Source organism: Chelonoidis abingdonii, chromosome 2 (assembly GCF_003597395.2).
Source record: "Chelonoidis abingdonii isolate Lonesome George chromosome 2, CheloAbing_2.0, whole genome shotgun sequence".
NCBI lineage: Eukaryota > Metazoa > Chordata > Testudines > Testudinidae > Chelonoidis > Chelonoidis abingdonii.
In genome coordinates, this window is record NC_133770.1 from 47,677,528 (window position 1) to 47,701,917 (window position 24,390).

Sequence of the window (24,390 nt, forward strand, 5' to 3'; positions counted from 1 at the left end):
ATGGTAATACCGATTTTAGCGCTACTCCTCTCGTTGGGGAGGAGTACAGAAACCGATTTAAAGAGCCCTTTATATCGATATAAAGGGCCTCATAGTGTGGACGGGTGCGCAGTTAAATCGGTTTAACGCTGCTAAAATCGGTTTAGACGCGTAGTGTAGACCAGGCCTGTATGAGTACAAATCCCAAATGATAAGATTATGAATATATTAAAAGTAGGCTTATACTATTGGCCTCCAAAAAAGGAAGTGCAGAATAACGCTGAGAATGTTGAAATATATATACAATAACTGATGTGTGCTCTTACTAAAAAAAATCTCATCTTCATGCTGTCGCTTACTCGTTACTTGCAGAATTCATTATTGCCTCCCATACTCCTCCATCATGAACATTATCCCTTAACTAATGGTTATAGTTTTTAAAGTAATATCTATTCTTGACAAATGGATAATTTCAGGAGCTAATGACCGATCTGGAAATTAACAACCTGAATCAAAGCCTTAGGGTATTTGTCTTATAAATATTTGTATTTGCAAAAGGAATAAGTGAACTGATTTCTCCTTTAGAATTATTTGGATCACAAAACATAGGGAAGCATTTAGAACATAGGAGTAATTAGTTAACCTCTTCTGTGTTTAACCAAATGTGGCTTATTATCTTTGAAATATGACTTCTGAAGATAATCCAATAATACAGCCATGCCTGGTGGCTGTTACTAAACAGAAACTGCACTGGTTAATAATACTGAGTTAAAATATGTATTCATTACTAAAATATATCAGTGAGGGAGTGTCCTAAATAGTGTGTGTTTATCACGTTGTGTTATATTATTTATTTACTCTGGAAAAAACGATCAGCAGGTGAGAGAGAAAAAAGAACCATCTTTACTCTGGCTCCACCAATTCAGAATTGAGGGGTTGCCCCCTGTCACGATGATTGACAAGCTGTAGCAATCAGAAAGCGTCTAGAATTTTGGCACTTTTTTGGAAACTTCCATGGTACTTCATCATCTAGATGAACAGGAGTTTAGATGACGAAACCATGACAAAGTGTCAGGCAATGATGTGTTTGCCTCATGCATCTAGATGAGAATATATCTTGTCTGTCTTATCCTATTGAGTCACCATAGTTTGGCTGAAAAGATGTTTTTACATTAAAATATCTGCGTGTCATGATTGCTGCTCTTATTTTCACAGATCAGGTTTTGGAACAAATTAAAACTAGTATATTGCTTGTGAAATATCGGTCACATTCACTGAAATTAGTGGTGCTGTTGGTGTAAATATTTTAATAGATATGCCAAATAGGAAGATGTGTAGTGTAATATGGTTGAAGTTGCTGTTTTTCATTCCTCATTCAGAGAACAAGCAGATATACAACAGATAGAATAATATCATGCCAAATTAAGGTAGTCTTTTACAGATAGCATTGAGAATTGATTTTTAAATGAGACTTTCTAGTGATCAGACATTAACTATGTCATCAGGATTTCACTCTACTTTCTATTAGCTTTGCCACTTAGACAGTAATGATTTAATCCCATGCACAAATGTGAACATTAAATGCAAACCCTTTATTCATGTATTAAGAAACATGCGAGTTTCATGACATTTCTATAATATGTTGTGAGACTGGAGAAACATACGCAAAAACATTCAATGAACAAATATATTGTGATACATTTATGCTTCAGCTAAAATAAAGAAATATAGTCAAGATGAAAAGAAAAAAATACATCCTCAGAAATAGTGTTCTTAGAACAGATTATGTATTACAATACGAGTCACTCTTGAACTATTTCAGCATGCAAGTGCATCAGTGAGGTGAAAGGTAGAAGGGAGAGTGTTTAATCTCAATGGTTCTGGAAAAGGAAATTAAAAGGCTCTTTCACCTATTAAACATCAGCTACTAAGTCGCCACGTTATATTAACTGATCAGAAAGGAGTATCATCAAGCTCAGTTAATTATGCACACTGTCCTTCATTACAAATGACTTTAGCACGTAGGTAGGGAGATGTAGTGATGAGGAAAAAATCAAATATAGAACTTGGCTAGTTAACACTTTCTGAGCTGTTTTCTCTACGGTTCTGCAAGTGTAAATTTCTGTATATTTTTAGAATCTGGATGAGATTTTCATTCCAGTGGGTACATTGTTGAATATTTCTGTGTGAAATTGACTTCAATGGGACTTTTTCTATGTGTAAGGAATGCAAGAGCAGGCTCTAAGCCTCTAAGAATGTGGTTTTGATAAGAATATCTTTAAACCCTGCTTTTTTAGAGAAGCCTGTCCAAGAGGTTCTGGGAAATTAAGACAGGGCCAGCTTTTACTGAAATAAAGCCTATTATGATAGAGGAGATCATGCTAACTCTGGCTAATATTTTTAGTCAGATAAAATCCTTTGTTCTTTGGGATGCAAGTCCGGGTCAAGTCAACACTTTGTTCCTGAAGTTTCTTCTTCTGAGTGTTGAGATGAGAGCCTACAAAGCTTTGACCTAAAAAAGCACAATACATCTCCAGGATAGTGTTAGAAATGAAATATTACATTTTATCTCATGGTTATTATCATGATGGGGGGAAAAAAAGAATAACAAACCTATAGTGGTAAGAGAGATTGCACTTGATCAGCTTTAGACATGCTAACAGAGGTCGCACAGAGATATTTGTCATTGCTTCTGCTTAATGGCAATTCATATGATCAAATAGAATTTTTTAACATTATCTTTATGTTTTATTTAAAAAAAGCAAACAACTAACCAAGTATGACATATGGTCATGTTTATTTTACTAGCTATATGAGACTGTTGTATGTGCTGCCCCCTTCCACTCACCCGCCTAATTAACCAAAAATTAATCCGAGGTTACAGTATCCTCTGGATCATGGGAGAAACAGACTGGTTTCAAACATGAGGCATCTTGGGTTTCATTACTGGTATTTAGATTTGATCGGCTATTAAGAAGGAATATGGATTGATTTACGTTAAATACACAAAGGAGAATTCAAATGATTATGTAATGCACCACAGGTACACTTTTTGATAGGCATCACATTAGTAGCATCTGTGTTATCAAGAAAGATAAAGCTTATGCTCTGTGTGTGTAAGTCAAGTCAACTCTGCTAATGCTGCATTATGATTCAAGACAAGACATTCTGCTACAGATCTGCACATTAATCCAGCCATACTCTAATCTTTGTCCATGGAGTACAAGGTCCATCTTAGCAGCTCAGCTCCATGTGAACTCCCATGCTGTGGATAAAGTGAGGCTAGGATTTGCACCTGTATGTGTGTGTGTTCTGTAAAATGAAAGCTTCTGTATACCTCTCTGCACACACATTCAAGGCCAGATCATCCCCTCCTGCAGTAAAACACACAGGAGGGGGCTCTGATACACATCCCTCCATGTCATCTCATCCAGACAAAGACCTCCCATCCCCGTAGAAAGGACTGCAGGGCTAGCCTGTAAACCTGGCAAATCCTTTGTGCATCTGCATCAGCTCTGGCCTCTGGTAGTCTCCTGAGGCATTGCAAGGCCCAAGTCTGGCTGGGCTCCTCCCACCACCAAGAGATGATCCGTGGAAAAGGTTATGGAGCCTCATGTTATACTGTCTTGTCTGGGGAATCTGTGTGGGTCTGGAGACGGATGATGTGCATTCCTGCACCTCCTGTACAGCAAACTTCTTCCACATCAACCTGTCCAGCCTCTACCCCTCCCATGAGCATGTACTCTGGACCCAATAAACTTCATCTGTGGGGTCTGGAGGCAGGGACCAGTGCTGTGGAGGCAGCTGAGATCTGCAATCTTCCCATTGTTTTCAACCTAATTGATATCTGATCAGAAATTTAGGTGGGAGTTAATGGTTATCCAGGTGGCACTAGCTCCACATCAGGGCTTTTGCTCCCCATGGGTGGGGGTCTTGTGCAGATGGGTTCAGAAGGATGTGTAAAGGGCCAGTGGCATAAAGGCATGGGGTGAAGCTTTGCTGCCAATTTTCCATGATACAACTGGTTTTCTGTTTCTAGGGCTCCATTTTGAAGTCTTTCCTCAGGCCAAGATTACAAAACTCTTCCCTTTAGGAAAGAAGGGAAAAAATGCAACATGGTTCACCTTATAAAGTTTCCAGTGGCTTTTTTTCTCCCACTGTTTTTTCCCCTCCACCCATGGTAGAGGACAATTAAGATCATAGTAACTTATGCAAGAAAATTAATTAGCTTCATCCCGGAAGTCATCATGAAAACTACTTGTTTGATGGCTGAATAAAGCTAAGAGTTTTTGTTTCCAACTCTGTTCTCAGAGATCCTGTCATTCATTATTTTTAGTTCATTGTAAAATTGTATTGTTTTGTTTTCCTACTTGGACATAGCACATAAGATCATTTTGATCTATAGCCTTAAAGGCAGTTTAACTAAAGTGTTTATCAATTCTCATATCATAGTATTCTAATAATGTGAAATGCTTGTGGTTTCTTTGCACACTTAAAATCCATCTTTGTGGTCAAATACCTCTTGGATGATTGAGCAAACGGGCCCTATTTCATATTTTTTTATTAAAAATTATTGGGAAACCATTTGATAAAACATAATCTAAATTCTAAGACCATAATGAAAGCCAATTTTATTTCCTGCCCTAAAAATAGTTTTTATGTACCACAAATTCCATGCTCACTACAATTCACAAAGGAATTCATATGTTACTTATCACTTTTTTTCTTTTCTTTCTTTACAGTATACTGCTCTCATGTTTCCTCAGCACATTGTTAAGCTGAGCCTGGGCAAGAAGCTGATTGATATGGCTCTTTGTGCCCTGACTAAATAGCAAAACATACAGTATATTGTGTCTGCACTTGGGGGCTAAAATGGAATGTATTTAAATCTGTTTCAACTTGAGTAATGTGACATTTCTGTTCCTTTCATATCAGACTTTATTCTCTTCTATAATCAGATTTCATAACCTCATTTATGATGTTTTCTTATTTGAATAGCCTTTAAATAAATGTAAGGGGTGTGTTGCTAGCTAATTAGTGACTATTAATGTGCCTATGTTGACTTTTTCCAAATCTTTGGATTTGGTGGTATGGATCGCTAAGGCTTACAGGAGGGCATCTTTATTTGTCAGGTACTTGACTAATAGGTAAAGAGTAATTCTTCCATGACCTCACACATCTAAAATATAGGGGACTGCGCTATTTCCTTGTGGGAAGCAGAATGTTTCTTCTAATAATTATAATACCAGGAAGCGCCTGTGTACAAGCAAACGGAGCCTTTTTAAAAAAGTGCATGCATAGACAACCTCTGTGAAATCAGTATTCAACAAAACAGATGTTTCTTAATACAAGAGGTAAGATTTGCCATCCTTTAGTGGCAGTGCCTATCAGAAGAGTCATGAAAATCTGAAAAAAAAATTATCTAGCTCTTTTTCATAAGAGCAAATTGCACAACTGCACAAAAGGAAAGCTAAACACTCTACAGCATTTGTAGAGTCTGGTGGACATTTTAAAAGGGCTGGCAAGGAGTGTCAAATTCAACCTACCTTAAAGACCTTTTAGTGTGTGGAAAATAGCCTCAATTTCAATGAAAACTGTTACTGTTTTTTTAAATAAAAAACTCAGCCAACTCCTATAAAATTTCTGGGAGGAAACCCTATCTGCATCGTCTTTGCAAATCATTTTGGACAAGCAGAGATCGTTGCTTATACCCTTAATATTTTGTTTGTTTTAGCTCCCCTATCCCATTCCCTGGCTCTGTCTCCCCACCACCACCCTATATTATTGTTTCCTATAATTAGTACAGATACATGTCTGTCTCCAGGCTATCAGCTAATCACTAAGGCCATATGGATAAATGGAATATAATTACAATTTGGTAGAAACTGAGCATTCTGCTTCTAGTTTTATTGTTCTTGTGTTGTTTTAAATCAGGTAAATTCAATGTGTGATACGGTGGGGTTTGTGCATTGGAGATAGTTTTCTGCAAAAGATATTCCTTATTTTTTACATTTGAAACCATTTAAAAAAAATTGGAGTGGGGGGTAATTATATGGTGATGGAGCCATGAGAAATTGTTACCATAAAATACAAACACCCTGCAGATTGTGTAGAAATCTGGCTCATTACATACAAATATTAACAGACGTCATTTTTTTTTGTCCCCTTCTTTTTCAGTTATTTTTATTTCAGTTGCTGCGAGGACTGTCTTACATCCACCAGCGTTACATTTTGCACAGGGACCTGAAACCACAGAACCTTCTGATCAGTGACACGGGGGAATTAAAGCTGGCAGACTTTGGTAGGAAAGCAGTTAATTAAAAGTCTATTTTATAATGTTGTGGGAATTTCAGACAGATGGTTTCATTGATTTTCCTGTTCCTTAGACACACCTACGTTATTGCAGATAATTGTAATTTTTTCTCCAGAGCTAAGAAATTGATTAAGGTCGACATAATACTTGATTAAAAGGAGTGAGTGCAAAATAAATAAATACTCCAAATCCTACTAGAAAGGGATGATAACACTGAACGTAGTTCAGTTCTCGTTATCTCCATAACTTAAGACTTAGCATTTAGAAGAGAACCTTTGAAAAGGCCTAAGGATGTACAGGTCATGTCTAGTGGACAATCATTTGTGTGTGTAGTCCTGGGGACATAAAGATCTGGAAATAAGATTTAACTTTTATGAATGACCAATGATTGAATGAGGCTTGAGGAAATAAGAAATCAGTAATGTTCTTCCTGATGATTAGAAGAAACAAGGATTAAATGAACTGATTTCAGTATCCATTGCTGATCCCTTGTCAGGTGACTCTTTGTAAAGCATTCAAGGTACGAGACATTGTTCACCCCTTCCTTGTAAGGATGTCCCTTCCCAACACTTCCTTGAAAACCCTCCTTTTCTAGCAGTTATTGTAGCAGTGCCTCTTCCTCTGAAGGATAGTGCCAGTGTGGATGTGGAAAATGGTAATGCTTTTCTTGGGGTTTGTCTACACTTACAGCGGTGCAGCTGCACTTAAGGTTGGTCTACACTGGTGAGGGTCGATGTAAGATATGCAACTTCAGCTACGGGAATAGAGTAGCTGAAGCTGACACATCTTATTTCGACTTACCTCCTGTCCTCATGGTGCGGGATCAATGGCCGCAGCTCCCCCGTCAACTCTGCTTCTGCCTCTCGCCATGATGGAGTTCCGGAGTTGACAGGAGCACGTTCGGGGATCGATTTATCGTGTCTAGACAAGACATGATAAATGGATCCCCAATAGAGAGATTCCTACCCGCTGATCCCGTGGGTAGTATGGATGTACCCATAGTGAAGATGCTACCTTCGCTGCTGGGAGAGCTTCTCCTGTCAGTGTAGGTACTCCACCTCCCTCAGAGGATGTAGCTATGTTGACAGAAGAAGTCCACATGTAGACACAGCGCTCTCTGTACCATGGGTTAGGTTGGTACAACTATGTTGCTCAGGGGTATGGATTTTCTATACCCCTGAGTAATGTAGTTATACCAACATAAGTTCCTAGTGTAGACCAAGTCTTGGTGACTTTAAAAAAACACTTTGGCTTATCAAGTGTAAGCTTCAAAATGCTGACAAAGTGCTTGAGTAGTTGAGCATCTTACTCTGGACCAGATTCTCAGCTAATGAAAATCAGCATAACTCTGTCCATTTCAATGGTACTGCATCAGCTTATGCCAGATGAGAATGTGGCCCAACAGCTTCTTGAGATTCCTTTTTTTTTAAATAAACAAACAAACAAACAAAAACCCACCCTATACTCTGGGCTTTCCATTCTATTTACCAAATGTAGTGAAGGTGCCTTACATGCTAATTGACAATTTCACTAGTAATTTAGTGGTGATTTTGTCTGTAATTAAAGTTACTGTGAGTAACAGCTGTGTATGTGCGCTTAATGTACTGGGGGAAGAAATTGAGCTTCATGTGATGGTCACAGTTCACATAAATTTGATTAGTCTGTAGATTGTGAAGCAGCTTAAAGAAACAGTATCTGAAATCAGTCATGTATTGCCTTACTCACCATTTTCCAAGTATTTTTTAATACTTGGAAGATGCTACAAGGTTTGAACAAGAATTGTTTTTTTAAAGAAAATTCAAAGACTTCTGCTCTCCGGGATGATGTATTGTAGAATAAAATTCCATTTCTTAGAGAAATTCATGAAACATAGGGGGATCATTAGGTATTTATGCTTGCACATTAGTGCTCTGATGAAATATATGCAGTTTGAGGTGACTTATTTTCTTGGTTGAAATCGCTCGTTTTGCCATATCAGTTAAATAAATAAAGATCCAAGGATGATATGAAAGTTATAGTCATAGCTGAGTTATAGTCTTATAAGAATCTAAACACCTCAAGGGTAGAGTTGACAAAATAGCTGATTTATTGGTTCAGTAGCCAAACTGAAAATCAGAAAAAAAAATTGGTTAGTTTTGAACTAAAAGTATGGTGTTTTATTTTTCTTCGCAAAATGAAAAATGACAAATATATTGTTCTGGCTGAATGAAAAAGTCTGACTTTTCTGAACTTTCAAAATGTTTTTTTTTGACTAAAACTATTTACTGAATTTGACTTAAATTCACAAATAGTTTTGATATCCTGAACAATACATTTTTTGGCAAATTTAATACATTTTTTAGATGTGACAATAGGAATCCCAGCTGTTGTTTCAAACTTCTGGTTTTGTAGTTATTACTTTGATTATGAGCTCTGAGGGGCAAGGACTGCCTTTCATATATCTTTGTACAGTGCCTAACACAATACTGTCCTGGTCTATGACTGTGACTGTAATACAAATAAATAGTATATAATTCTCATCTGAAAAGAACCTTTGTTAGTTCGGGGGAGGGGTTAAATAAAAATGAAAAATTATAAGAGATGTAAAAATTGCTTCAGCTCATGGCCAGTGGGAGTCAGCTGAAGTTTTAGCTGAACCTAATGAAATCCTTTCCTGTTTATGAAGTCACTGCACATCCTACTTGTCCAGTTTGACAGGCATAGATCTGCCAGAATAGTTGGCGTGAACTGACTATACATGTCTCATTGTAACACACAGAACATAATCCTCCAAAAACCTTCCTAAACATCAGGGATAGGAGAAAATTATGAACATTTTTAAAAAGAAAGTGTCAGCAATGTTTACTGAATTCTACAGTAGTCTGTAAATTCCCCTTGCATACACTAGACTGGGTCTATGTTACACCCTCCCCCTTGGGGTAGAGAGCAAGCAAATAGGTTATCAAAAATTAGAAAATTCACCACCTCTGGTAAATACCTCATTGAACTGGAAACACAAAATCAAAAGAGACACTTCCTGGTTACCGGCAGGCCACTTGAACACTTCTAGGTTACATAGTCTGATGTCGTGGTTTGCATGGAGTAGAAGAGTAGATGAGACATTCCCTGTTTTCACTGTGTTACCAGCCTTCACATCATCAGGTAAGGAAATGCCCAAATACATATTTGTGGTGAGATTGTGGCCCCAGTGCAGTCCACAGCAAAACTTCCATTGACTTCAGGAGGCCAGTATTTCACCTCTTTGTGTTAACAAGAAATCTAGGCTCGCATGTAAGGCTTGAATACAGTGTTACTTTGAAAGCGCACAGTCCATAAATGAATAACAGGTAGCAATAGTACACGTAAAAGAAAGAGCCTTTACAATATTCAGTGCCCATATTTCTGTTGCAGTATGATGGTGTCAGGGAGAATTTTTAATCCCTTATGTTTGTCTTGATTAACCAAAAAAATCTATGGAATCCTCTATAACTGGCATACTGAGAGAAGATTATAAGTCTGTATTTTTCCAAGTTTTTTTTTCCCTCACAGCTCATGACCTTGTGAAATGGAAAACCAGATGGGTTACATTTCCCTCCAGAAAATCAAGATGAAAAATTAAAAACTATGAGGTAAAGAGCTGGAGGGTCATGACCCCTTTCACTGATGGCATGGGAAATGAGAAGACAAATATCCCTCTCTTTTTATAATACTATGCAATTATACAAAATAAATGACACTTTTCTACCAAAGACATAAAATGAAACCTTTTTGCTGTTGGAACCCTACCTCCCGCAGGCTACTTCTTCTCTAGAAGGTTCTTGGAAGGGAAATTTGTGTAAATTATATTTGGGATTAATGACAGTACATTAGGGTGCCTCTTCTATCTTAAAAAAAAAAAAAAAAAAAAAAAAGAGAGAGAGGTCGAGGAGAAATGAGCTTGTGTCAGAGACAGGATTGACTGTGCCAGTGCAATAAATATAAAATCTTAGACTAACGGCCTTTCAGTCCCAGAAGAGAAGACCTTCAGAGTTTGGTTTCATAAGTTTACAAAAATCAACAGTGCAGCCCTAGTTTTTAATTCAGTCTCAGTTTTATGTTATTCCCTCAGCCTAAGATATCAAATACTCAGAAGTTGGCTTTGGTAGGTCATTGTTCTTGGATAAACATGCTGAAGGAAAAGCTTTTATGCTTGCTAGTGCATCACATTGCAGCTGAGATGGAATCTTTGAGTAACTGTAGGCACAACCCTTTTTTTTTTTTAAACTGTAGAGAGTTCCCAGATGTTGATACTCTTATGTGTGTTTCATTCTTAAAAGCAAAGAAGTAACCAAGGAGGTTTGCTTTTTTATTGTGCCTATTGAAAGAGCATTTATGAGAAGAGAGACCCAGCAATCAAAGGAAAAGGGAGAACAGACCAGAGACTGTATCAAATTAAAAATTGATAAAGTAGAAAAAATTGCTTTCATGACATTGTATGAGATGGAAGAATATGTCTAGAATAATTGTTACTACACAAAGTAGACAAGAAGAAAACTCCACTCTTTTTCTTTCTATTCTAAATCTAATGTGCATTCAAGGGAAAATTAAAATATGCTAGGAGTTCTCCCTGTGAAATGATTAAATAAGAGCAAAAATTAATTTTGATCTTATGTGTGAATTTGATTTAAAGTTTTTTTCCCCCCAAACTGTCTCTAAGTAGAAGCAAGGTGCTAAACCTTTAATGAATTCTTTACAAATTCAATTCTTTACAAATTGAAAAGAATACAGCCATTTGTTTTAAGCTACCCACCATACAAAAGTGAAACTTCCTGGCTAATTTCCTTTGGCCTCAATTCACAGTTTCTTCACTCAGCTATCTGTAGATCTTAAGCCTCCTGTATTTGCAGATACGTTTGTTTAGCCTTTACACAAGATTGCTTTTGGTGTGTTGAAAAACTGATTTGTTTGGTGATGTCATTCTGCAGAAGTTTTGAAAGCTGCAGTATTTCTCAATAAACATATTTATCTTAACTATAGACTTTGTCAAGTAATTGTGCAATATCTCATAGAAGCACATACTAGAAGATATAACTCTAAAAGTGGCATACTTTCCCCTCCAGAAGTACATATGATCAGATTTTTTGCTTAGTAAGTGCATGATCTATATTGTTTATTATATGGACACTTTATGAAACCCTTCACTTTTGCTGTATATTAGAGCAACATAACAATAATGATATCATTTCAGTTACCATTAAGTTTCACATTAATGTAGGAAAGTGTCTCCTCATAGACTTTCACTAGAAAACAGTGCTTCAGAGACTTTCAAAGGAAATAAGGATTGAAATATTGCAGACACTTTCTTGTTCAGTTTTCATGTAGAAGACATAAGGTGGTTTTTTCAGAAGTGCTCAGCATTGGGCAAACACTGCCTCTGAATTGACTTCAATGTGGGGAGAATTAGGCAATTCTGAGCACTTTTGAAAATCTGATTCCTAGATTTCAAGTGACTAATTCAACTAATCTATTCTATCAAGGTTTTCTTACCATGCCTATTACCATAGTATCTGCTATCCAACTGATAAGAGCCCTAGTAGTTCCATATTTTATGTTTGGTTCTACTTTGTCAGCTACAAAGCAAAGATCCAGAGGAGGGGTTGGAGTATTACAGGGAAAACGAGTGTTCTGTAACCTTAAACCAAATCACATCTGTGCCAGTTACATACTGACTTAAATTACAGTATACAGAGCTCTCAATTTTTGAAAGCTATTATTTACTGTTATTTTTATTAAAGATGTAGGCAATTGATATGATTCTTCTCCTAGTTGTTGGTGTAAATCAGGAGTAACTTCGGAAGTCAATGGTGTTGTTATGCCCCAAAATGTGTACTAATGTAAAACTGCCCAATGAAAAATTAAAAGCATGCACAGAGCCTTTGAGAATAGGCACGCTGCCCTCAGCTGTCAGTGTACTGAGAGTCCCATCCAGTATGTGGGTAGAAAACAGTGAAAGTTTAGCTTTAGCTTGGAGTCATATAACTTTATCAATGTGTGTGGTTGTGGGAGAAATTAGCCAAAATATTAGTGGGGCTGTTGTCCTACTATACCAATAGATTGATATACCTGTGCCACCAGGAATTGGATTTCAGGTGTTTGGCTGATGAAGCTTCCCTGGGACCAGCTTTCCTGGCTGTCTTTTTCCTTTTAGACATGCAGCGCCAGGGAACAGCAATTACTTGTGCTGATAGGATTCTGATGAAGAGACCTATAGATGAGAGAAGTTGGAGACTCCTGAAGCGTGGGCTGTATTTTGGATTGTGCAATTACTGTAGAGCACAGATGCCTGCTGTGTAGTCACTGCTTGTAATTGACACTTCATTCTCTTTAGTATGTACACTGACTTTTACAAGTTATTTTAGGCCCTGGCTGCAGGCAGAACAGCTGATTATTATTATTTTTGTCTACAAGATAGTGTGTGGCTATGAACATCTAAGCATTTGAGAAAGAGAGACTGTAAAATACAAATACAAAATACAATATTGAAATAGGAAACACGGACCAGAACAATAAAATATTGCCGGCTTTATTGTAATTGTCAAAGATAGAGAAATATCTAGAGGTGTGGATTTTTGAGATTACCTGTTAAACAGAGATTTTGTTTAAAGTTGCATGCTCTTCTCTTACATTTGAAAGATCGCAGTTAGAAATGTCAGCTTTGAACAGTCCTCTTGAGAGGTCCCAGCTATGTGTGATTACTCCAAAGGGTATGAGTATTGGTGGTCAGAAACTCAGTATTTATCCCTGAAGTTCTTGGGACTGATCATTGTCTTCTGTGGGAGTGGATTTTGGGGGTGAAAATCTGCACAAGGAGATCTTCATGGAAATTTTCCTGAATTCTTCATTGGGAGGTGAAGTTTCCCCAGAAATTTTTCACTCAAACCCTTTGGGTCCCTCAGGGTCTGTGAAGATCTATGGGAACGTGTAGGGGGCCTGGGTCATCTGCATGGAGGAGGTCCTGTTTTAAGTTTTCAGGGGTTTATTAATGATCAGTAAAAGAAAAGTTTTCAAATAAATATGATTAAACCTTGAGAACGTCCTTAATGATATAGAGGCTGATTAATAATAGATAGCATGAGCTAAAAGGTTTGGGGTTTGTGAGAGTTATACTCAGTGGAGAAGTGGTTTAAAAACTGGATGCTGTACATAGACCAAGAATGTTTCTGCGAATTTTCATAGAGATTTTTATTGTGGAGAGCACGTGCTTGGAAATGTAACAAGGGACCAGAGTAGTACCATCTAGTTTACTGTTAAAATGAGAAGCTATGTTATTTAACCTAAGAAAATCGTTTTTTTCTTCTCCATAAACATTCCCAGAAGGAATTTGTCTTTACTGGAAATTGTATATAATCCCCAGATAATGGATTCTGTAAACGTGCATAGACACCATAGGCAGTTATGCTTTACTGTGTCAATGGCCCATAAAGTATCAGTTCTTTAAGATATTGATACAAGAGATCATCCTTGTGCCCAAGAAACTGTTACATTTGGTGATCGACGATATAGAGACAATAAGGTTGTTTTGCTGAGTTCCACTGAGTGTGTGCAATAGCTTCAGTGTCTCCAAAGGATTGCTTATGATCTCTGTGCTTAGAATTATGACAACTCTGAGGGTTCTTCTCTCCCCTCTCTCCCCCTGTTATGTTTCTTCAACAATATTTCACTCCTCCTCTTTGCATCTATCACAATTCCTTTGGAAGAATAAGTATTGTCAGGGCTCTATTGACAACCTACATGTTATGTTGAATTTTTGTGATTTGATGATGATGATGATGATGATTGGGTGGCGGAGGAAAGACCAACATATGCATGAATTGTAGTGCCTCCTTCTCCCCATTGTGGGTTATTACAGGACAGGGAGTGGAAGCTGGCATCTCACTGAAATGTTTAATGTCTGTTTTGCTTCAGTCTTCGCTACAAAGGTGAATTATGACTGGATATTTAACACAATTAATATTAACAAGAGGGAAAGAACACAAGCCAAAGTAGGAAAAACAGGGTAAGGAATATTTAAATAAATTAGATGTATTCAGGTTGTCAGGGCCTGATACAGCTCACCCCAGTGTTCTTAAGGAACTAGCTGAAGTGATCTCAGAAACATTAGTGAGGTCCCAGAGTACTGAGAGAGAGCAAACATAGTACCTGTCTTTAAAAAGGAGAACAAAGAGGACTTGAGAAATTATAGTCCAGTCAGCCTAACTTTGATACCTGGAAAGATACTGGAAAAAATTATTAACCAGTCAGTTTATAAGCACCTAGCGAGTTATAAGTAATAGTCAACATGGATTTATCTATCATGTCAAGCAATCTTAATTTTCTTCTTTGACGGGGTCCTGGCCTAATGGATAGTGGTAGATGCGATATATCTTAATTTTAGTAAGGCTTTTGACACAGTCCCAACATGACATTCTTAAAGCAAAACTGGGGAAATGTTGTGCAGATGAAATTACTATAAGGTGGGTACAAAACTGGTTGAGAGACTGTACTCAAAGAGTAGTTATAATTTGCTGTCAACTGGGAGAGCGTACAAGTGGGGCCCTACAGGGTTCAGTCCTAGATCCAGTACTTTTTAGCATTCTTATTAGTGACTTGGATAATGGAGTGGCGAGTATGGTTATAAAATTTGTGGGTTACACCACACTGGGAGGGGTTGTAAGCACTTTGGAGGACAGAATCAGAATTCAAAATGACCTTGACAACTTGGAAAACTGGTCTGAAATCAACAAGATGAAATTCACTAAACACAAGTGCAAAATACTACACTTTGGAAGGAAAAATCAAATGCATAACTACAAAATGGGGAGTAACTGGCTAGGTGGCAGTACTGCTGAGAAGGAGGTGGGGGTTATAGTGGATCACAAATTAAGTATGAATCAACAGTGTGATGCAGTTGCGAAAAAGACTAATATCGTTCTGGAGTGTATTAATAGGTGCCTTATATAAGGCGTGGGTGGTAACTGTCCCACTCCACTCTGCATCGGTGAGGCCTCAGCTGGAGTATAGAATCCAGTTCTGGGTGTCACACTTTAAGAAAGATTTGGACAAATTGGAGAGAGTTCAGAGAACAACAGCAAAATGAAAGTTTCCAGAAAAGGAAAGATTAAAAAAACTGGACATTCTGAGTCATGAGAAAAAGAAAACTGAGGGGAGATACCTGATAAGTCTTCAGATACGTTAAGGGTTGTTACAAAAAGAGAACGGTGATCAGTTGTTCTCCATGTTCACTGAAGGTAGGACAAGATGTAATTGGCTTAATGTACATCAAGGGAGATTTCGATTAGATATTAGGAAAACTTTCCAACTATAGGGTAGCTGAGCACTGGAATAGGCTTCCAAGAGAAGTTGTGGAATCGCCATCATTGGAGATTTTTAAGAACAGGTTGAAGAAACATATGTTAGGGATGGTCTATGTACACTTGGTCCTGCCTCAGTGCAGGAGGCTGGACTTAGCGCAGAGTTCTCAGGGTCCCCTCCAGCCCTACATTTCTGTGATTCTGTGGCCTCTTGTGCACTGCAAAAAGTTAGTGAGAATTCCCCATTCTCTAGAGCCAGCTGGGGAATAAGGAGGCCACAGTTGAGGAATCAACTTGGTTGATAGGACCCCAAAACCCAGTGTCTTGTGGGGTGGGAGTGAACTTGCTGGCAGTAAAGGCTGTGCAGGTAGAGGGCCAGAGAGGCTTGGACAGGTTGGCATACTAGTCAGGTACTTTTCCAGGGCAACAGAGCAGTGAGGGAAATGCTTTTTTATCCTCTGATTTGGGCAGACTTGGGCTGAGATTACTGCTGGGAAGTGGCTTCTTTCCCCAGGATATTCCTTCTGGTGTGTTTCAGCATCTACATATAACCACTAGGTGAACTGGTCGGATGACATGGACTCAAGTGATAGCAATATGCAATTACAAACAACTCTATCTTTCCATCACCATATATAACCACACCACTAACACCAAGGAGACCCAGTGCTTGTGTTACTGTGGTTCTTAAAACTCAAAGCTCTTGGTAACTGTTGCTCTTGGTGAGGTGGTGGCGGGAAATAAATCAGGGGAAACATAGCTGTCTGGCTGATTGGTGGGTGGCACAAACAGTACAGTACAAGAGTGTGTTCAGTTAGAGCTGCACTTTATTTTAGTCTCAAGCACTTACACATAATCAATAATTACCAAAGTCTGGAACAGTCTTTGAGTAGTGCAATGACAACCGTCCAATTGGCCTGTCTTTCAGCTGCTGTTAGGGACCCTAATCTGTGTCCCTGAAGTGTGTCTGCTTATTTATTGAGTTAGAGTAACAATAATATGTCAATTAAAAAAACTTGTTAACCAAACAACTTCAAAGTTTAAACAAGAGGTCTCCTCAAACATCCACAAAGAAGTGTTTTTGCAGAGTCCTTGTGCCTTGAGGGCCCTGAGAAACACATCCCAAAGGGCAGATATAGATAAGCTTCCTGTTTTTCCAAAACATATACCTCAGCAATTTCAACTGAGATCTTATCAGGAAGCACACAGAGTTGGCTCCCCCATCAACCCTCTCCCCTCCTGACTTCTTGCTTAGATGTGCTAAGGCTGTTGCAGAGGCCTGTTAAGACCTACTGATTTAGTTGCTTTTGGCCATAAGCATAATAATCAATATTCCAGTTATCAGTAATGGTCCAGGCATTTTGCTGGTCTGCCAAAATGACCCTATGCACTTGGATGAGATCAGCTTATGGCCAAAGAACAGCTGACTGAAGCTGAACCAGGGCAGAGGTGATGCTGGGTGTTCAGAGGAGAGTATTTTGAGGAGTTTTCAGCCACCGTGCAGTCTTTGACTGAAGGTTCACATCCACAATTGGTCAGTTCAGTCCATAGTCTGAGTGTACTTTTGGGTTCTTCACAGACACTGAGTTCTGACATCACAATGGTGCAAGTGATGCTTTCTGCTATCTCTGGTTGGCTTGGAGACTCTCTTTACCTAGTGGGTAAAGACCTGGCCTCACTTATCATGCCTTTGTCACCTCTTGGTTGGATTACAGCAGTGCAGCATACCTCAGAATGAAACCTTCAGTACTTAGTAAACTTGAACTGATACAAAATACTGCAGTGCATCTCCTCAGCGACAGAGGCTTCATGATCACATCACACCTGTTCTCCACTCTCTACACTGGTTCCTATAGAATTTCAAATCAAGTTTAAGGTCTTAGTCCTTAGCTTCAAAAAGTGCTCCATGGCCTGGGCCCAGGATGCCTAAAAGACCGTTTACAGCTCCAAGATGAAGACTGTGGTTGACAGCACTCCCTGGCACAGTGGAACTCTCAACAATAAGAATTAAGTTCATCTGTCTGAGAGACAGAACCTTCTCGGGGGTGGTCAGACACTGTGGAATGAACTCTCCCAGAAACTAAGAACTATCCCAAATCTCACTACTTTCTGCTGCAGGTGCAAGGATGATTTCTTTGTCCTTTCCTTTTCCACTATAAGCATATAGCACCGTGTGTATATATAAAATAAAAAAATCATACTAAAACAAGACATTCCACTCCATACACTTCTTGCTTTGGGCAGAGGATGAAAGAAACATGTGACAGATGTGTAGTCAGATTGCTTAATGCATTATTGGAAGGTGCTCAGATGCTAGGGTGATGAGCACAATATAAAAACCTATATAAAATAGTATGTAGAACAGAGTAGAATTGGCAGCATATGCAGCTCTCATGATCTCCTTGTATACTGCCCACAAGAGATGTGGAGAAGGAGAAAAGACAGAAGTGTATGGGTGGCATCAAAGTTTTCAATGACTAGCGCGTATACTATTGTCAGTGCCATGGGAGGGTCTGATTAACTGCCATGATGTCAGATGTTGTCCATTGAGGCCTGTGTGACCCATAATGTTTGTGGTAATTGGGGACTGAGATGGGCAGCTGAGGGAAAGGGGGTGGATCTGATGGAGGATTTGTTGGTCTAATATCTTTGCTGACACCTCTTATTCTAATTGGTCTAGCTTATGTGATTGCCATAGTAAACCTCAGTCTTAATCATTTCTTAGATCTGGTAGTGATATTGATCTTTCAGACAGGCTTACGAAAAATGCCATTGTGACTTTAGATGCTGAAAGAGCACCTGACAGACTCAAGTGTGGATTCATGTTAGTTCTATGGCATGAAATTGGAATTGGAAAATACTTTACTGACTTTGTATCCAGTCTTTGTGGAAACCCTGAGACTGTATTTTGCTCAACTAAGGTCGTATCTGTTAATGCCTTTCCCTTTGACAGAGTACAAGATAAAACTGCTAACCAAGTTAGCCATTGTGTTACATTTTTTGACAGTTTGCACTGACTGCTTTTTGAAGGTGTTGAAATGAAACTTTTCAGAAAATTCCCCTCTGCTGGTGTAAGTAACGCACACTTCATAATGTACTTCTCTTATCATAGGTAAACTCAGCGGGATTCTTAGCCTGAACAGGGTTACTCACTTACAAGTAAAATACAACTACCTCAGTGGTGCACTGTGGCAGCCAATCTATGCCAATAAGTAGTGTGACAAAGTTCCTCCTCTGACTTGGTGGGTCCTGCGCTTATTGGCGGATTTGCTCGCCTCACAGATTCACCATGTGGGTCGGGAAACAGCCCAGAGACCTTCCCCTTTGGTAGAAACCACAGTCCAGGTCAATTCCTCCTTTGTCTGATCAGGAGATGAGAGGTTTGGGGGGAACCCGGGCCCGCTCTCTACTCCAGGTTCCAGCCCAGGACCCTGTGGACTACAGCTGTCTAGAGTGCTTCCTAGTACAGCTGTGTGACAGCTACAACTCCCTGGGCTACTTCCCCATGGCCTCCTCCCAACACCTTCTTTATCCTCACCACAGGACCTTCCTCCTGGTGCCTGATAATGCTTGTACGCCTCAGTCTTCCAGCAGTATGTCTTCTCACTCTTAGCTCCTCATCCCCCTTGCTCCCAGCTTCTCACATGCACACCACAAACTGAAGTGAGGTCCTTTTTAAACTGAGGTGCCCTGATTAGCTAGCCTGTCCTAATTGATTCTAGCAGTTTCTTAATTGTCTCCAGGTGTCTTAATTATCCTGCCTGTCTTAATTGGTTCTAGGAGGTTCCTGATTACTCTAGGGCAGCCCCTGCTCTGGTCACTCAGAGAACAGAAAACTACTCATCCAGTGACCAGTATATTTGCCCTCTACCAGACTCCTGTACCCCACTGGTCTGGGTCTGTCACAGTAGCGAGAGATGGGAATGACTCACCAAATATATCTCTAATTAAAAGTACATGAGGGAAATGTAAGGCTCAATCCAACTCCCACTGATTTTTAGTTGGACTAGTATTGAGCCTTTAGGTAGGGAAATGTATTATAATTATCTAGTTGGGATTTGGTCAGGATGCCCTTTCCCGTGCAAAAAATGATCTTTTAATTACTTGGATTTAGTTTTGATCCAAACTACAGCACCTTTGCCCCAGGTCAGCAGTAATTACCTAAAGAATGACCAACACCACTTTTTTCAGAGCCTGACATTGACCAGGTCCAAGATCCTTCCTAGTTTGAGAGCTCAAGAAATTGCAGAGTGAAGTGTACAACATCTCTTGTTATAAGACAGGCCTATCCATCGCATCGAACTGTGAGAGTATTTAAAATATTGTACTTTCTTTCTTAAGTTTCTTGAAATTCTTAAAATTCAGCATTGGGTGCTTCTAGTATGGTTACGGTGACAAAATACCACATGCACCTAGTAAGACAAGAAGCCAGTAAAGGATATAAGGAAAAGTGAAGTGCACAGACCAGTGGGAGAAGAATTATAACTAAAGCAGTGGCATTATGGGGAAGCTAGAAGTGAGGTTTTGTTAGTCAGTAAAATTACACCCCAAACATAATGAAACAGCTTAAAAATAAAAACAAAACACAGAGAAATATCTTATGTACTTTTTTCCATCTCTCTTGAAATGTTGTGTCTTTAAAAATTTAATTCATAGCCTGATTTTTCAGAGGTTCTGAGCACCTGCAAGTCCCATTAACTTCAGTGAGAGCAGTGGTTGCTCAGCTCCTTTGAAAAGCAGGTCATTATTGTCGATCTCTTCAGTGATATAATTTGCCTCTGGCCTGAAAAATGTTAAACTGCTCCCACCAATGAGCTCATGTTCTTAGTATCCTAGGCGCCTGGCAATGAAGCTTTTGAATCAAGGTCTCTTGTTTGACTTCCACAATGCTCTCAATTCCTTGTCATCCTGCTGTGATTAAGTTTTTGTTTAATGAGCCTTTAACAAAACACTGTATTATATAACAGACAATTTATGCAACAATTTAAAATCTTTATACAGTGAATAAAATGCAAAGCATTAATAGTTATGCAGATTTGTTATGCAGAAAAATACATAAACTACATGAAAATTAAAGAATATATTAAAGGGAAAATAGTATAGTTTAAAGAAAAATTTGATATAATGAAAACAAAGATATTGAGGTGCAAAGGGAAAGATTATTAACAGGAAATGTTTAAAGATCTACTAACATAAATATATTCTATTTAATATGCAATGAAATAATTACATATTTCTGACTGAATTTTTAAAGTGTGAATTAAAAATGTAGTCAATAACCTGTTATATTTTTCTTTAAAAGATTTAAAACAAAGCTTTTGTTTAATTTAATATAAGTGTTTTCACAACTTTACATAGGTAATTATTTAATGTATGTAGTGTTTACTGAGTGTTTTTAATTTTCATTGTTACTGAAGGATACAATCTCCCCTTGATGTGTTACAGTTTATTGTACATGCACAACTCTCCTATTAATGCAAATATGAGTAATTCATGAAGATCTACCTGCATTAAGTTGAGAACATTCTGTTTTCTCTGCAGCAATTAGCCTTCTGAATACTCAAAAGATGTCGGGAACCATTTATAATAGTAATAGTTAGCAATTACCTAGTGATTTGCATTTTCAGTGTTATATAAACATTAACCCCACATCACTCTTAATGTATGTTAGAAATAGGGAAACTATGATAGAAAGGTTAAGTGAAAGGTTATCCATAGTAAGAGCTGGGATTAGAACTTGACAGTTCTTGGTTCCCTAAGTCCTCCAGACAGCACTTTTCTCTATTAGCAGGTTCTTACTTTCTGTATTGAGAGAAAAAAACATTAATTGAATCAGTCTTGATTTAGAGCAGACAAAAAAAAAAAAAGAGGAAGTTTTAAAGTGCCTGGAGAGATGTATGTATTTAAGGACATTTCCAGAGATTTAATAGGTTCTATAATAGCTTCGGCTCCTTCTATAACAATACCCAGACCACGTGTTAATGAACATTTTCATTTACTGTATTTCTAATCCTCACCTAAAGTCTGTGTATTTCTAAGAACCTGGGTTATTTAACTATTGAGTTAGATGGTTTGTAATGAGGAAAAAGGATAGAACAATTTTAAATTATTGCTGTTCAGAGTGAAAGCTGTAACAACAATGCAATATCATGCATCACAAGGCAAAATAAAGTTTTAAAACAGTACTATCCATAATCAGTAGCACATGCATTTACAGCACAGGTATAGTTTTAAATGGATAGCTGCATTATTCAGGGGGAGAGGATCTTTATGCTAAATTGAAGGTTTTCTGGTGTACACCTTGGACCAGATTCTCAGCTGTTACAAATCAAAGTTGTTAGTCTGAAGTTGATGTAACAACATCAGTTTACACCAGCTGGGGCTTTGGCCCCAGCTATCCGTTTGCCAGCTGCAGTAGTCTCTTTTTTCTGTGACTATGAAGATGCTCTCACTTTTTGTGAAGAATTTTAGAACTATAAATAACTTATTTTTTCGTAAGTCTGTAACTTTCATTACAATAATGTTAAATTAGACTTCGGTGGTGTCAGTAGGTTTGATTGTGGTAGCCAATACTGTACAAGAGGAACTAGAACAGAACAACTTTGGGGTGTTATTTATGCTGACAATGTTGATGTAGTAAAGATGCTTAAGTCATCTATTAAGGAAGCTGAAATTGTGCTGCAGCTGATAAACTATCTGTAGACCTCAAAGAAGAAGACAGTTGCCCACTCTAGCATAAGTATGAGCTTATAATTTTTATGACAGCTCTTTGAAACTATGGCAGGTCTCTGCCCAGACTGTCTTGTAATGCTCTTGAACATTACAAATCTTGCCATGTAGGTTGTCTACTCTAGATAACATGTGAGGATAAATAAATTGTCAGATTAAGTTTGAACTATTCAAAATGCATTCAGCCATGTAAACCTTCCCTGAGACTCTGTTTGCTGTTACTGCTCCTACATGCCTTTTTAGGTTATTATTTTAACCAACCCATTTAGCCAAGAATTTGTACATGCAGTTATGGGTTAATTTGTTTTGCAAAACTCCATAAGTGTGCAGAGCTTTAGGTGCTTAAATGAACAATAGTTTAAATAAAGTTTTGAATGTTCAAGATTTTATATCGAAGTGGCCCTCAATATTCCTTTATTTTTGCATGTTGAGCTTACTATTCTGAGTGTTTTGGTTGCTACTATACTAAATTTGTCAGAAGTAGTTTCTCCCAGTGATCTGCTGGAGTTATTGCTTCAAGAAATGCCAGTTCAGCAGGTGAAAGGTGGCCTTGCTTTCAGTGGTAATAGATCTTCAACTTTTCAATGGGCGCCAAATTCAGTTCTAATGTAAATCTATGCATCTCCCTAGATTTCATTGGCACCGCATCTGCTTATAACATGGCTAAATTTGGATCTATGTCTAACTTGTCATTGCCCTAGAAGATTCTGCTGTGGTCCATTCAGAATTTTCACATCACTTCATTGCACATAGGTACTGGATAGGGAGGTTTGATTCTTAACAGTGGATTTCCAGGTATTTGTTGGTATAAGGCACAATCTTAATATTCTTCTAGTATAATTATTTTATATCAAAAGTCCTCTTTTCATTTTTTTTTTCTATGATAGAAGTTTCTGTTGCAGAACTGTATTAAGATCTGGTTGGATAGCTCTGAAGGAATATGGATACATGATTACTGGTGTAAAGCCAAATAATACTCGAGGTCTGTACGTATAGGAATGTAAACTTTCACATAAAACTTTGCCTTCAAGTTGTATGATTTAACTAATTTAGGATGACATACATTAAATTGATTTTGAGGAAGAATTCACTTGAACAGGTGGATCTGAGGTCTCAGGAGGTTCCTCTCACATTGTGTCATTCTCAAGAAGCAATGTATTGGTACGTTTGCCATTTTTGCTCTTTAAAGCAAAACAAAAAACATTTAAAATGTCTCTAATGGTATACATTATTGAAGTTAAATCATGTGCAGTAATTGTTATTCTAAGGGCTTGGCTACACTGGAGAGTTGGAGCGCTGGTGATGGGGTTACAGCGCTGCAACTTACTCTGTGTCCACAACTGCAAGGCACCGCCAGCACTGCAACTCCCTGTCTGCAGCACTGGCTGTACACCTGGTCTGCTTGGGGTGTAACGATTGCAGCGCTGGTGATGCAGCGCGGCTCGTCAAGTGTGGCCACTAAAATCGCTTTTATTGGCCTCCAGGGTATTAAGAAGTATCCCAGAAATCCTGTCCACAACAAACCGGAAGAATGGCTGAACTACAAGCTCCCTGGACCTACTTATCTAAAAAACAAACACAGCTGCTTTTTGTTCCAGCGAGTGAGCGAGCGAGCGGAGGCAGGGGAATTGCTTTGGAATGTTCACAACTGTTTGCTTGAGGAGAGAGGGGAGGGGGGAGTCCGTGTTTAGCAGCTGCTTATGTGGTCTGAAGGCTATTTAGGAGTGCATAATTTGCATTTAGTGAATAAGAGAGAGGTGGGGGAAGGGTCAAAACTTTTAAAATGATTGAAGGTAAGTGCTGTGTATCTTCCAGTCCTTAGAACTTGCAAGGCAGGGAGCTGAGAACAGTATCAGCTCCAAAAATCCACTCTCCCTGTCTCCCCCACACTCTCTGTCACACTCCACCCCACCCCCCCTGTTTTGAAAAGCACGTTCCAGCCACTTGAATGCTGGAATAGCTGCCCACAATGCACCACTCCCAACAGTGCTGCAAATGTGGCTACACTGCAGCGCTGGTAGCTGTCAGTGTGGCCACACTGCAGCGCTGTCCCTACACAGC

General features: G+C 38.6%; 1 protein-coding gene across 7 annotated transcripts in view; it reads left to right on the forward strand.

The window, feature by feature from the left end:
* Positions 1 to 24,390, forward strand: part of CDK14 (cyclin dependent kinase 14) — a 545,410-nt gene that overhangs the window by 298,628 nt on the left and 222,392 nt on the right. For all 7 annotated transcript variants that reach the window (XM_032798112.2, XM_075062353.1, XM_032798113.2 and 4 more), the window contains one exon: positions 6,157 to 6,280. In XM_032798112.2, the coding sequence (XP_032654003.1) occupies positions 6,157 to 6,280 (124 nt within the window). The remainder of the gene's footprint in view (positions 1 to 6,156; positions 6,281 to 24,390) is intronic.